The following is a 15,034-nucleotide window of genomic DNA, read 5'->3' on the forward strand; positions in this document are numbered from 1 at the left end:
GTGCAATATTTCCTCTACCCATATGATAAATCTGATAAGAGTAGGCCTACCACTACTAAAGAACAAACATTAAAAAATAACCACAATAAAAATATGTTGTGAAAAATGTATGTCTTTGTCTATTTTTAATATATTTATAGAGCCCATTTTTGATATCAGTATTATAAAGCCAGTGTGCTATTTTTTAGTATAATGTTGTATTCAATTTCTCCATTGCTTTTTTACAAATAGCTTCTTCTGATGAGCCTGGCTCATTGCACAGAATCAAACCTGCAACAACGTGAATCTGTACAGTGGTGCTTTAGCTCAATGCTATTGTCAGAATGTAATAGCATTGAGCATGACTTAAATTATGAATAGACTCAATATAGGTTTGAAAAGAAATTAAATTTTTCTACAGTCCTCCTTGTGACTGTGTAGGTAAACAGCATTTTTCCTCTAGTCTCGTCTGTCTCATCAAGTGGACGATTAAAGTTGGTTTAGAGGTCACAGAATCAATTGTGGCACTTGTGTATGCTTAGTGTACACCCATTAGTAGACTCACCTATCTCAGTAAAAAAATATCCATACATCATCGATATATGGATATTTATTATATAACAGTCCTTGACCTATGGTTCTTATCAGAAGTAGACTTTCCCAACTGCAAACTCCCTCTCTCTCTCTCTTTTTTATGATGTTGTAGAATTGAACATTGGCTGCCAGGTTAAAGTCATGTGTACCTATGGGGATTGGCTCCAAGTGACAGTGTTGCTCAGTGAGTTCGTAAGCCGTTATTCTTTTGGCCTCCTTGGTGACAAGTGTCCCTGAGAGCCAGGGAGGATAGATGTGGGATTTATGTTACCTGAGATACACAGCCTGGACAGAGACCACCAGAGGTTTAGCTCTCCTTGTTAAATTTTAAGATAACATTGCTAAGATAAAACAGCCTTGTGTGAATGTTTTTACATTTAGTTTTAGCCTTAATTAGTTAGTTGGTACACCTATACTTTGTTTCAGACTGAAATATCTCAACAACTATATACATTGTTACAAAAATGTGGCCCACTTAAGATGCTTCTTACAAATAGCTGATCCACAGACTTCATCTAGCACCAAGCATATCAACAATTTCAGCTTTCATTGATACAGCCTCAGGATTGGGAACATAAACATCTATTTCATCCTAATTATTAAGGAGCAGTGGGTAGCAACAGCTCAGCACCTGTGGAACAACTTAATTATAGGGATATTAACATAATGTCTAACATGCATATTCTAGGATGTGGGTACCAGGAGAGTGGTAAATGGACTTGTATAGCGCTATATCTCCGTTTATCACAGACTCAAAGCGCTTTACATTGTTTTTGTACACATTCACCCAGTCACACACACATTCATACACCGATAGCAGCAGCTACCACGCAGGGTAGGCTTGGCACTAGGGTGCTAAGCTAACTAAGTTAACTATCGGGAGCAATTCGGGGTTCAGTGTCTTGCCCAGGGACACTTCGACATGTGGCGGGGAGACGGGGGATCGAACCTCCGACCCTGCACACCAGAGGCGAACTCCCTACCCACTTCGCCACTGCCGCCCCATAAGCACCTGCAATGAGAGAACATGTAACCAAACACATAAATCAGCTCTAGCTTGAACCCAGCACCATGCTACAAGCATATAACTTCACAATGTAAAGATATGTTTGATATCTGAAAGGTAAAATAGATAGCAATGTGCTACAGCTTATAATTTGAGGTAAAAATGTATGACACAAATATACAGGATGGATAAAACGAATGCTATCTAGGATATGAAACATACAAATATTTAAATATCATGTTAGGGCCTATTTAAGTCTGTAAGTACTTTGTGAACTGAGTGACCCCTTTGATGAAACGCTCCGGGGATACTGTCTGAGAAAACACATTTCAACCTTGGGTCCTCATGTCTGGTGTCTCTGCAAGTGAACACCAAGCTTGTTTGCCAGAGCTGTTTCAGCAAATATACTCCACACCAATATATAGAAAGCTTTTATATATCCTTGCATATAGTATTACATTATTATAAACAAATTATGCAAATTGCAGAGAGCATCCTTACTAACATGCAGCCAAATGTGTTTATGATTTAGTACAGAGTCAGTCACAGAGTGAATAGGCATGCATATAAATGCACTTAATGATTCTTGCTGTAGATGAAAGCTAACCTATTAAATTGTCCTTTAAGGACAGTGACTTTAGAACTGTGGTACACAGTCTGACACAATAATCAGTACCAGCTGTGCTTTTTCTGTGTTAGAGTGAGGACATTTATTAATGATGATGGGACACCCTGGGCGCTTTCCAAAACCAAAGGGAAGTGCACACAGGGACAAATCAAAGGAGATGTAAGAGCTTCTATTCGTCGGCAGGATTCCGCTGTTTGGGGAATTCTAGTCTGAATACTAAATTAGATCACCCACTTCAAACAGCTGTATTTCTTAGTTGATTATTGCAACTTAACATGAGCTGCCAAAACACTAAACATAGCGATATTATGAGCTATATGTAATTCGAAAACCTGTTTTTAAATTAATGCAAACACATAGTCCTATATATGAAGAGAAAGACAGAGAGAGAGAAACCAAGACACACACCTTGCAGGATACCATGAATTAACCACTGCCCTGTGTCTGATTGGCTGAGAAAGCAATCTCAGCTGGATGGGCTCAGATCTTGTTGCCACAGCAACAGTGGGGAACCTCCCTGCACCAGCCCTATTTTCTCAGTGCAAGATATTCTGTGGCATGAGTTAATTTTAGTGCACCTTAATCATTGTAATGATTTTTTTCCCCCACAACTTGTCTTTAGCGCACTTCTCCAGACGTACCCTCTTTAGCTTTTAGAAAAGGCTAACATCTTATTAGATTTCTTATTATATACAAATATTTAGGGCAGTGCAAGGAGTCAAGATTCATCTAAAATGTTTTAATGTAGACATCCATTTCAAACAACAACATGGCCTATAGAGACAAAATGCAGCAGAGCTTTTTTTTGTGAGGCTATAAGTCCTTGGTTATGTAATGCTGTATGGGTCAATGGGTTCATTACAACTGGTGGCAGGGTTTGGTGCTGCCTAACTGAGGCCTCCTTTACAAGAGCAGACTGGACGTGTTTGCAATGAGTAATGTGTTTAAATAAGGTGATTAAAAAAATCTGATCATCATATATATTTGAGATACACAGTGTCTTTCCCTGATGCTTTTTTTTCACCTTTGAATCAGTCATAGCATAGGCCTATCTATTTTAAACATAGGCCTACATGCCTATAGTGTGTGTGTCTTTGTGTTTACTAATTGTGTTTGTGTCTGGGTTTATGCTCCTTGTTTGTATGCACTTGTTTGTGCTAATGTGTTTTTGTCTGCATTCATGCCACTTGTATGCTCCTTGTCTGTGCTTTTTGTCTTTCTTTAAATGCATATTTGTTTTAATCGTGCCATATGTTCATGCACTTTTATCTGTCTGTATGCTACTTGTTTCATATTTTTCATACATCACCAACCTGTTATGTGTTGGAAAAATTATTGTATCATTTTACTTATCTGTGCTTGTGTCATTTTGTTTTTATGTTTATGTGTTGTATTTTTCTTTTCTTAATGTTTCTTTTAAGCTATCTACCTACAGGGACTACAGGTGAAAATTAGCCTGCATGGCTAAATCTGGCACATTTAGGCTACATGTTGAACTTTGGTGCTCATGTTTATCAATGTGCGCTGTCCCTTCTAAATAAAGAAATCTTAATCTTAATGCAGTTTTTTTGTTGTTGAAAATTAAATGTCCTTAAAAAAACATGAGAATAAAGGTTAATTGGTTGGATTTAGGCTACTGCCATGTTAAAAAGTTAAATGCAAAGAAATCATAGGCCTACTCGATAAAAAAAATGTATATTAATTCTTATAATTTGATTAAAGAAACACACCATAGCTGCTTTTTTGTCTATTAAAGGTTCGGTGCCCCACGCATTTAAAAATCATTGTACAATATTGCTACAATCAATGTTCAAAACTTACTGACAACGACAAACTAATTTACAGTGCAACACCGCCACCTCTAGGTTAAAAGATGAACACCGGTGTGGCTGCTGCGTCAGTCTTTCATAGAATAGCATTTTTATGGCGGAGAAAACACCATTCACAAAAAAAACTTAATTAATCATCGCGCAGAATAAATAAATTACGATATGTAGAATAAAACATGACTGCATCCCCTGCGTGGGTCACAGTTGACATACAGGACCCTGCCATTTTGGGAGATACCAACTGCTCTCTGTCTGTCACAAAATAAAAACAAAATATCGACAAGCTCAATTCAACTCGAATTAGAATAGAATGTGGTGCATTAGTTTTAAAGGAGTGTTTCACTTTTTCTGGGAAGCAATTGGCGTGTTATAACAATGTAACATCTCCAGTTGCACCCCCCTTTGTTTTCACCTCAATGGTACAGTCAGTGGGCACTATGGCGCTGGCCAGGGTTGGAAAGTGTTGTCGGTCGTTACTACGCGAGCCTTTTAAAGGAGTGTTTTGTGGTGTTGTACAGCCAGGTTGGATTGAAGGCTGCATAGGAGGTAAGACAAACTAAACATGTGCACATTCTGAGACACAGGTGAATGCTAAACACCAGCTGGTTTACAGCGAGAAGCCACAGTAGCTCCTTGTAAATAACCCCATGTGTAGCCTACAGAGGTACTGCAATGTATGTGACTGTAACTGCTTAAAATGTTCAAAGTAGGCTGGCTAATACTCAAAAACTCTTCTTAATTCAGTTTTCCCTTGCAGGGATATTGTAGTAACTTTATACTTTGCCTTCTGTAATTGATATTTCGAGCTGTATGGCATTAAAAGGTATCCAACCAGGCTAAGTTTAATATGAAGACTTCTCAATGGATTTGAAACTTTTTTCTTGGATAGATTTTTGGCTGTTTTGACACAATTGTTATCATTATTGGCTGCTTTTTAAATCCGAACAGGGCCAATCAAGTCGGGCCATATGGTTATGGTACTACATATGATGGTAATGCAGCAACCAGCAGCAACAACAGTGAAGAAAACAACACATTGAAGTCCAAGAGAATGAGTCGAAATATGAATTTGGTATTGGGTTTTTTTGCCAAATAATTTTACACATACAAGGAATTTGACTTGGTCTTTTCAAAAAGAAGATTAGAAAAAGCAATATAGTCAAGTACATAAACAGAGAGAAAAATGTTTTATAAATAAAAGAAGTCCTAATGTGTTTTAACGAAGAAATGCTTTCTCTGCAGCTAAGAGGCATCTGTTGTCAGAAGATGTGATCAAATTACAGGAGTTCCAGCAGAGGAAGCTGGCTGTGGCTCACCTGATCACTGGGCAGAAAGGTGAAGTAGTTATTCTCCTCCCAAGCTGCACTTTCATGTCATTTTGTGTGTTGTTGTGATGCATGCATTAACCCCCCCCCCCCTCCCCCACTCTTATTTCTACAGGAAATTATATTGAGCAGTTCAGTGAGAAGCTGCAGAGGGATGAGCTGCTACTGAGAGACGACCTGAAGCTCCTCCTACACCTGTGCCAGTCTGCAGAAGATGTGGTGGTGGCCAGAGATGCCATTTATAGGTATAGTACTGCATCCTTTATTGACTTGATTGGTTGGAGCAAGGTAAACCATTTCAGCACCCTAATCTGTTCTCTGAGGGGCTTTGCACATTGAAATGCATATTTCTACTTTAAATTCACACTTTCATAGCGAAATCTTGTCTTAAAATTCAATTTAAAAAAAATCTAATGGTATGTTTCATTTGTACTCACAAGGTATCACGCAGAGAACCGGAACTTGGTATATGGAGAATTCAAGTTTGGTCCTCTCTTCATGAGACTGTGCTATGAGCAGGGCCTGGAGGACTTGGCTGCTGCTACAGTAATAGATAAGGTATAAACATATTACATTTACCCAAACCCTGAGTATTGACAAACATGATGTAAAAGATTGTTTCCTAAGTGCAGACTTTGACATTTCCTTTCTTTTGTTCTGAACAGAGCATGAGTGGATTTTTCAACGACTCAACCTCCTTTAACATCGCCATAGACATGCTATTCACAAAAGGCTCTTATGAAAGTAAGTGAAAGTTTAAGCTTTCAGTCCTTTTTCTTACTTTCCTGAAATGAATATCGGATGAACTGGTTGTAATATTCCAAACGTTGATATTGCAGATGCCCTGGAGGTGCTAAGAACCATGAGGAGCCAAGTTGTACCATTCAACAAAGACACACTAACACTGGCTTCTGGCACCTGCTATAAAATGGTAATATTCAAATGAATTTTTCCATACATATTGTATTGCGTTTAAGTCAAATCAATTTGATTTATGTAGCCCAGTATCACAAATAGCAATTGCCACAAGGGGCTTTAAAAATATGTACAGCATACCACGCCCCTCTGCCCTAAGACCCTTTACTTTTATTTTAGTATTAAAGTTTGGACAGTTATATAAGTTGGGACTTAATGACTTAAGATGTAAGAACTCTTGGCAATCACTGAATGTTCTTTTTCATGTTGGTTAGAACACTGAGGAGTCCTTCAGGATCTGCACTGCTCTGATAGAAGAGGCACAGACCAAAGGGCACTTCATCCCCAGACACACTTACTGCTTCGCTGTAGCATTAGCACTTCGACAAGTGAGTCACATTTTCTTTTACTCCCCCTGTCCTGCATGCACAAAGCTATGGAGAACATTAGAATACAATTGGTGAACTGTTGTCTCTCTAATTTCAGAATAAGACTGAAAAGGCCCTGTCATTGTTTACACAAATAATGACCACTGACACAAGATTGTGCCAAAATTTGAAGGTAAAGGGTGCATCGTGTAACTGTAGTCTACGTTATTTCTTGCCGTTGCTGTTCAATGATTAATTCATTTTTTTGTGATTTAGGTTGTAATACTAGCAATGTCAGGAGCGGTAACTGAGGCCATCTCCGTCCTGTCTGTAGCCATGTTGCCCAAAAGCCCTTCCTTTGTAAAGAGGATGGAATTTTCTCAGGAGGTGGTAAGTAAAACATTTGTTTGCTCAATAACACAGATCCCTGCAATTAATGTTGGTTTTGTCATTCTGTTGAAGTTTATTTTTTAAAATTTTATAAATAGTTAATATAAAGGTTTGAGGTATCCTTTATTGGGTTTATTGATGAGATTTACTGGGAAGAAAAATGTGTCAAAGTGTGTCTATCTCCTCACAATCCGCTACCTGTCTGTACTGTGTACATGCGCTGAAAAAAACTGATGTTAATACAAAGCATAGGCTCTGTAAACGGGTATGTTAACAACGGGGGCCCACCTTAGCATGCCCGTTTACATAGTCTAGGCATTTTATTAACACTGGATTGTTTTTCAGGGTCCGCACACTTTGTACAGGTAGCGGATTGTGAAGAGATATTCACTGATTTTGATCAAAAGTGATTTTGACAGCAGGTATTCTCCATCCACCACAAACTACGGAGATGTGTATGTACATAACTGCGGTCAAAGAGTTTGCTAATTGGCTCCTTGCGACCGGTTTTCAGGTGGATGTATTGCGCATGCGGTGTGAAGATGGCCCACACATGATGAAGGTGGAGCAGATAGTCACTCAGCTGGAGCGAGCCGAGCAGGTGACCCAGTTGACTCTGGATGACATGCTCTGCCACACGCCCACGGGGAAGAGGAAACCATCGCCAATAATGGAGGATAGGAGGACAAGCCGAAGGACTCTTAAACCACTGAGGTCCACTTTACTGTCGGAGTGAGAGAAATCTGTGTGCTGTCTGATCAAAAATCACTGACCCTGACTAGAGTTGACTTTATCTACCTCTCCGTAAAAGTCCAACAGTGTTATAATCCCTCTGCAATTTAGACTGTGGTCCCTTTTTTTTCTTCAGTAGTCCTTATCCAAACTTTGATGAAAAAGGTCATGGTTCATGTGTTTGCAGCAGGCACTTCAACAAAAAGCTGCTGAGAGAAACTTACACTAATAACACCAGCTAAACGCAACAATAGTTTTTTTTTGGAAGAATGTGTTGTATATAAAAGTGTGAATGAGTTATTAAAGATGATTTGGATATTTAATGATAAAACACACTGCTGTCTGTGTTGCTTTGAAGTGAAGGGATGGTTGTGGAATGTGGTTTGTTTAGCCTTCTGTAGGTTCCCAATTGTTCAAGTCTGTCTTAAACAATAAGCAGGGGCTCATTTGATCATTGAAACAGGTTTTGCTTGGTGTAATCATTCCATCCTGTTTATACTGGACATTAAGAGATTATTCTCATGCCAAACTTTAAGAAGTGTATCTGGTCAGCAGTAATGAGAATACGATTATTTTCTTGAAGAACCAATGAAGATAAAAACAATCAGGCCATCATCGATTCAAAGTAAGGCCTATTTATATGGGGAACCAAAGTAGCCTACAACCTGGTGCCTGCTCCAAAAGAAAGGCTGACCCAGGTTTTATAGTGTAGAATGATGTACATCACATAGGAAAACAGTACACTTCTGAAGAGAGAACATATATCTTAATGTTAGCAGATATTCTTCTTCTGGCTTTGTTCCAGCTCAGCAGGGGGAACCTTGTTGTCCCTCCATACCTCCTTCTCATCAGGAAAAAAAACCCACACATCTGGTATTAAAAGTTAGACTACACAAAAGTATAAGAAATATATAAATGTATAAAGCATTATAAGAATTGGCTACTAAGGCATATTAAACGTGGTTGTCTTGGATCACCATTCCATAAATATTAAAACGTAAAAATGTCCCTCTGCTGCTACACATCTTTGTACTAATCTAAACTGTGATTATTACACGTGTAGTAAAATATTAATAACAACCACTAATCCGACGATCATCTGGAGCATTTCAACAAATCATGACGTGCATCAAATCCCTCCCACAATGCACCGCTTACGTCGCCACGGCAGCCAGGGAGGAGAACAACGGAACGGGCTACGTGAGCAAAAACACACCGGGGATATACCATACTGTCGAAAAATTAATAATTGAAAGGGAGTTTAAGTTATTTTTTTCTTAATTTATGAGCTTACTACAGAGTTCAGGACGGAAGAAGCAGTGATATATTCACTCCTAGCGGCAGCTTGTGGCGGTGCTAGCCGGTTAGCTGGTGTTGACTGACGGGGAAGCTACTGGGAACATTGCACCGCTGGCTCCAAACAAAGGAAAGAAAACATAACAAAGAAATATATTTTAAAAGTTCAAATTACGTCTGTCATTGTTTTATAGAGACCACTGTGTCATAATAAGCAAGTTGGCAGTTAGTTTGTTCAGACAAGCTAACTTGACTATAGCTATTGTTAAGCTGAGTGACATCTGTAAATACTGTTTAGCTTTAGCAAATAGCTAAGAAGAAACTAAACAACAACACCACAATGAGCTCTGAAGCGACTGCAGCGTCCACTAATGCCACTCCGGAGGATGATGGCATGACATGGTGGTACCGATGGCTCTGCAAAATATCTGGGGTCTTGGGAGGAGTCTGTAAGTAGTTTTCAAAGTACATTTTACATTATGTCACTTGGTACGTAAATATAAAATGCAGCAACATCTTGCCATGGTTACTACTGTGTATTTAAAGTGAATGCAACTATTGATTGCTTGCGGTGAAAGTTAGTGACAGTCAGGCTATTTGATATCATTTATTGCATCCTTAACTTTGCATTAATATGAGGATGAGAGCTTAGAGCAGACTGAAAAGGCATCAGATTACTATTTGAGTTAGGAAAAAACATGTCTTTGATTCTGTACAAACATTATTCCAATTGGTCAGACCAAAGCGTTGTCGCGGCCCTTTTGTCCCCTCAGCTGCAGCAGCCACTGTTGAGGCACTGCCTGTTTGCATGCCTCACTCATTCCATAACAGCCTTGTCATTCTTATATGAGTTTCATGACGTCAAAACTCCTAGTCAACAGCAGGTACACTGACTCTTTGCCTCAGGAGTTCATTGTGAGGCCTAAGGGGTTTTTCTTGTTTTACTGCTGGCTTTGTATTTTTTCCAGCAGCATTGGAGCCCTCTGTCATTCTCTCCTTCACAGTGACACCAGAGTCCCAGTGCCTGTATCACATAAACTACCTGGGGCACTGCATATTCAATAGGCTCTGTATTATTAAGGAGGCTGGCTGGTCTAAAGGAGCAGGATATGCTGCGTGGTTCTTCCACTGTTTTTGACAGTTCACTTAAGACTCCGGGCTGCTCTTCCCTTCTCTTTGCTTTGGTGTTTGCGCTTGAAACTGTTATACTGTGTCACTTACTTTGTGTTGGTTCATGGACTAACAGTCAAAACTTTTAGAACAGCCTCGTTGTACAGCAACATCTATTATTTAAAGATCTATTCCCATCAGAGATACAAATCTAAAATAAAAAAGAACTAATGGTCAGGCAGGTCTTATATCTTCTGTATAATGGCAGGATCTGTGATATGTCAAATCTTAATAATGTCTTATTTGTTTTTCTGTCTTTGGTTTTGTCCACATCATGCAGCCTGTGCCATCTCAGGAGTGTGGATGTGTGTCACTGTGAACCCTTTGAATATTGCTGCCGGAGTATGGATGGTGTAAGTCTTCAGCACTCTGCAAAGCATGCATGAATTAGATCAATCCCATAAAAAAACAAGACATCTTGATATGCTGTTGATACACAGCATATAAACAACATAAAGTGCTCTATTCTATTATTAAGTCTTTGTTCATTCATTTAGGCTCTGGTTCATTTTACTGTCAGAAATACAGATGCACAATGTAAGTGTTGTTTATACAAACCAATGGTCATATTATCCCATGAATAAGACATTTAGACAATACAATTGTTTTGCTGCATTTTGGCTAACACGTCGTCACAGATGTGAGCTGGTTCGAAATAACAACCAACTGAAAGTATCATACAACTCATTGTAAAGATAAATTATACTCTAGGGCTTTAATGTGCTGAAAAACAATGAATCAAGGAACTATTTTCAAGATTAAATGATTATTAAAATAATAATTTTCACCAACCAACTCATTTTAGAAACTCTTCTGCTGTTTTTTAGTCGAACTTGACTTGAATACCATAATCATGAAAATGATAGTTCTTACTACCAGCTGCTGTGTTTAAATTGATCCAGACTCCTATCATTTGAGCCAGAGCTTGTACAGTGAGAAGATTGTCCGCTGTGTTAAGGTCCTCTCCTCTCTGTCTCAAGGTTGAATGCCTTCGTGCTGTTCCTGTGTGAAGTCCCATTCTGTTGCCAGTTCATAGAGTTTGCTAACGCAGTCGCCGCCCGTGCAGACAAATTCAAACCCTGGCAGAAATCCTTCTTCTACTGTGGGTGAGAACAACTATGCATTGTACAGAGACTGTACTTCACTGTATGAAAATGTAACTTTTGAAATGTGAATTCCTCATGGTTATCAACATTGAATAAGCTGTTGTCACACACTTTTGCGAATGTGTTTTATTTTAATTTATTTTAATTTGATCTAAGACATGTACTCAACTTACTGTTGTTGGCGGTCTCCTTGTATGATCATTTTCAGAATGGCTCTGTTTCCAATTTTCCTGAGTTTCTCCTTTACAACATTGTTCGGAAATGCCATCGCCTTCGCTACAGGAGTTCTGTACGGCCTTGCATCTTTAGGCAAAAAGTAAGATTTTTTTTAAGCTAGTAGCATGGCATGATGTATCATAGCTCTTATGATGCATCATCAAAATTATCAGTTATTTCATGTAATAGATAATACATTTTTAGTACATATTAGAAATTAAGCTGTACAATACATTTAGTGATTATTAATTGTTCTTGATGTGTCCCCCATAACACTGTTCATTTTAAAACAGGCACCCAAACACAGTACTCCACAACATTATATTCGATTAATAATATTTTAATTTCATGCTTGAAAGTCTTAACAACCCTCAAAAGCCTCTTAATTCACCCAAATTAACTATTGACAAGGTGAGCCATGTAACAACCTTGCGATTAACACTGTCGTCCTTCCCCTATCCAACCTGCTTTTCTTTGTTTGTCCACCCACCTTTCCCTCGTCATAACTTTGTATCACCCTCCTTCTCTGGCATCCTTTTCCTCCCTTGTTCCTGCCTCTCAGGGGAGACGCAGTGACGTATGCCAGACTGAATCATCAGAAACAGCCGGATGAAGAGAAGATGACGGGAACGCTTAACGGTGCTCCAGAGTGAGACCTTTCCTCTCTCCTCTTGCCCTTTTTTCTGGAGTTCCTATAGATCAATTTCTCTCCCGGTCCTCCATCCACCTCCCCTTCCATAACGTACTCTACATAACAATGGTACTGGATTTATTTATTTACCGCAACTGTTACGTTCTTGTTGTCCTCCTGACCTAAAATGGTGTACAAACAGATTGACATTGAATTTGGTTCGATTATTTGGTACTTGGTGTGTAAGTGGGATCCCTCATTGTGACTCTCGATACCTTAGATTGTAAGTGTTGTTTTTACGTTTTTAATTGTTTCCATGGGTTGTTTCTATTTATGGTTTTTCTCCTTTGTTGTTTGTTGCTGCTGTCAGTTGTTGATCCCTATTTTTGCAGGGAAAATGTGAGCTACTTCTTTTGAACCCCAAGAGCCTTTCAGGAAATCCGAATAGAAATTCATGTGATTGTAAAATGTACATAATTGACTTCAGGTTATTCAGTATGACTTTTAGGTTGTGATTCACAGTTGTCTGGTCTGATTTAGAGAGTGCAGTGGGTTAAGATAAGGACAAATGTGTGTCATCTTGAATATTAATATGAGGTCTTTTGCAGCCCCAACCTCATTATTCTGTTCTGGTCAGTGGGGTTTCCAAAGCCTGTTGCGAGAATTTAAATCACAGAGTACTTGAAGCAGTGAATGTATGAACGCTTCATAGAAGAGAAAATCTGTCCATTAAACGTCTACTAAGGTAACAGTGAAAACGTGTGCTACGTAGCTCTATTTTTAGCTTAACTTTTAAATCAATTTCAGACTAAGCATTAGATTGGATGACAAATAAAGGTCAGTGTGTTTGTCATTTGGTTTTTAAAATTTAATTTACCATTTTTATTTGTGTTGAAGAGGGCTAGATTATAAATTGTATTAAATGAGACTGTCTGATATTTTTTACATCATAGATTTGGAAATAACATCAAGTCTTTCCTTAAGTTATTTTGTATTTGAGTCGAAACATTGATCTTTATTGGATTACTTTTGAGTATCTGCATACCTGCAGCCAGGCTATTTATGTTGAAAATAATCATATTTTGTGAGGAGGATTTTAATTGTATTAGGTTAGATTTAAGACTAGTAGTAGTTTCCTCTGAGTTATTGTATTACTATAAATCAACCAAACTTCCATTGTCAAGTATTGAGCATCCCAAAGGAAAAGAAAATGGATTTTAGTATTGTAGTAAACGTAGTTCATCCCGTGTGCACACACAACTCTGAATTGCAGCCTGAATGCATTTTTAAACTCATAAATAGGCATAGGGATATTTTAACAATGGAGAATGGATCTGGTAAATCCAAAGATAAAGACAGTCTATCTTTAATTTTTTTTTATACTTTCATTATAATTATTGTTTTTTTTAGTTGGTTAAAGGTCAGTTCAGACGTTCCCAAACTAAACTTTTTGTAGCATTGAAACTGGTAAAGAGGGAATTCGATTAAAAGCTTTTGGTGCATGCTCAAGCTTGTTTACGTACGGATCCTCATCATCAAGCAGCCAGTAGCTATGCCGCTGCAGATTTGGGGTACATTAGCAATGTAAAATGTGTGCTTATTTGTCCTTATTATATCATGTTTATCTTTTGGTTTTCTTTTGGGAATATGTTACTGTGAAAATCTACTATATTTATTTAGATTATATTTGGTTCACTACCAAAAACCCATTAAATTTTAATGATGGAAAGTGTCTTGATTCAGGGACTAATTAGTCAGTATCCCACACAATCACCGGAGCCATGGTTTGCCTTTGTCACTCTAATAAGCTACTGTATGCAGTGGTCAGCAATGTACGATTTGTGTTTGTGTTGTTTTGTTGCCTTTCCTTGTCTTTCCTCTGTTGTGTCATCGATAATAGGAATGATTTGGGTATAACAGGTTACACATACCTCTTACAGCTGTCTCTACTGACTAGTGGATTATTCACACATTACCACCAGCTCTCAGGTATCATACTTAACAATGCACTGCATACAGATACAAAGCAGTCAATCAATAGATCATAGATTTTTGGTAACTAACTAGCATACAGCAAACATGGCTCTATGAAAGCATAATTTGAGCTGATGGACAAGTATCTGTGAACCATATAAAACAAGCACAACCAGCGTTGACGAGTGATGAAGCACTACAAACATACAAGCAGTGTGTAACAGTATGACACTACACACTCTGAAACGAAAGTTTTATAAAGATCAAACATGGCTTTACTTGTCCACAGCCATCCATCCACCAATTAATTTTAGTGTATTGCGGTGACATGCATCCAAGACCCCTATGATTTGATTTTATTAGTGCACATTTAAGCTGTAAGGGATATGTGTATTATGTGTGTTGTGATGTGAATACTGGTCCTGTTGGCATTAAGTGAATTAAACAAACTTGCTACTACCATGGTGTTGTCTTCTTATGATGTTGTTTTTTGTTTTGCTTGGTGGATCCAAAAAGTTTAAGTTCTCTCAGTATTTTAATTAGTGACCAAATAACTGAAAACTAATGACATGCCACTAAGCTTCGGTTGTACTTGTACTGCACTGATGTACTGTAATGCTATTGGGCATTATTTAGATGTGAACATGGTAGATATGGTCTCTCGAGGATAAATAAAAGTTAAATTAAAATATTGTTTAAGCATGACGTCGCATGCAATGTTATAGGTTTTGATTGATTGTCAATCTCAAGAAGGCGGGTTCAACATAATATAAACCAGTAGTAGGCCACCAGATGCCAGACCAAAGTTGCCAGTTTTGCAAAGATGGCAGTCTTACTACAAGATGGGTCAATGTGTTATGTGCAGGATATCATAA

At 38.3% G+C, this 15,034-nt stretch overlaps 2 protein-coding genes across 2 annotated transcripts; both read left to right on the plus strand.

The window, feature by feature from the left end:
• Positions 1–4,452: 4,452 nt before the first annotated feature.
• Positions 4,453–8,036, plus strand: ptcd2 (pentatricopeptide repeat domain 2; the record flags this gene model as incomplete). The annotated part of the gene is made up of 10 exons (XM_080046811.1): positions 4,453–4,582; positions 5,279–5,371; positions 5,477–5,606; positions 5,802–5,919; positions 6,027–6,105; positions 6,201–6,292; positions 6,552–6,665; positions 6,763–6,837; positions 6,921–7,034; positions 7,549–8,036. 10 exons carry the CDS (start codon positions 4,453–4,455, stop codon positions 7,768–7,770), a joined length of 1,167 nt encoding a protein of 388 aa, XP_079902937.1. The 3' UTR covers positions 7,771–8,036.
• A 901-nt stretch (positions 8,037–8,937) lies between these two features.
• cacfd1 (calcium channel flower domain containing 1) lies at positions 8,938–14,611 on the plus strand. The gene is made up of 5 exons (XM_080047292.1): positions 8,938–9,511; positions 10,513–10,585; positions 11,213–11,338; positions 11,547–11,654; positions 12,117–14,611. Exons 1-5 carry the CDS (start codon positions 9,403–9,405, stop codon positions 12,205–12,207), a joined length of 507 nt encoding a protein of 168 aa, XP_079903418.1. The 5' UTR covers positions 8,938–9,402; the 3' UTR covers positions 12,208–14,611.
• Positions 14,612–15,034: the final 423 nt, after the last annotated feature.

The sequence above is a fragment of the Ammodytes marinus genome, assembly GCF_949987685.1.
Source record: "Ammodytes marinus genome assembly, chromosome: 18".
NCBI classification, from domain to species: domain Eukaryota; kingdom Metazoa; phylum Chordata; class Actinopteri; order Uranoscopiformes; family Ammodytidae; genus Ammodytes; species Ammodytes marinus.

What these genes read in the sequence shown, in the direction of transcription:
- cacfd1 (XM_080047292.1), top strand. Translation starts at nt 9,403, where the DNA reads ATGAGCTCTGAAGCGACTGCAGCGTCCACTAATGCCACTCCGGAGGAT. An exon ending in AAATCCTTCTTCTACTGTGG is followed by an intron (nt 11,339 to 11,546) that starts GTGAGAACAACT and finishes GATCATTTTCAG; the next exon opens with AATGGCTCTGTTTCCAATTT. An exon ending in CTTGCATCTTTAGGCAAAAA is followed by an intron (nt 11,655 to 12,116) that starts GTAAGATTTTTT and finishes CCTGCCTCTCAG; the next exon opens with GGGAGACGCAGTGACGTATG.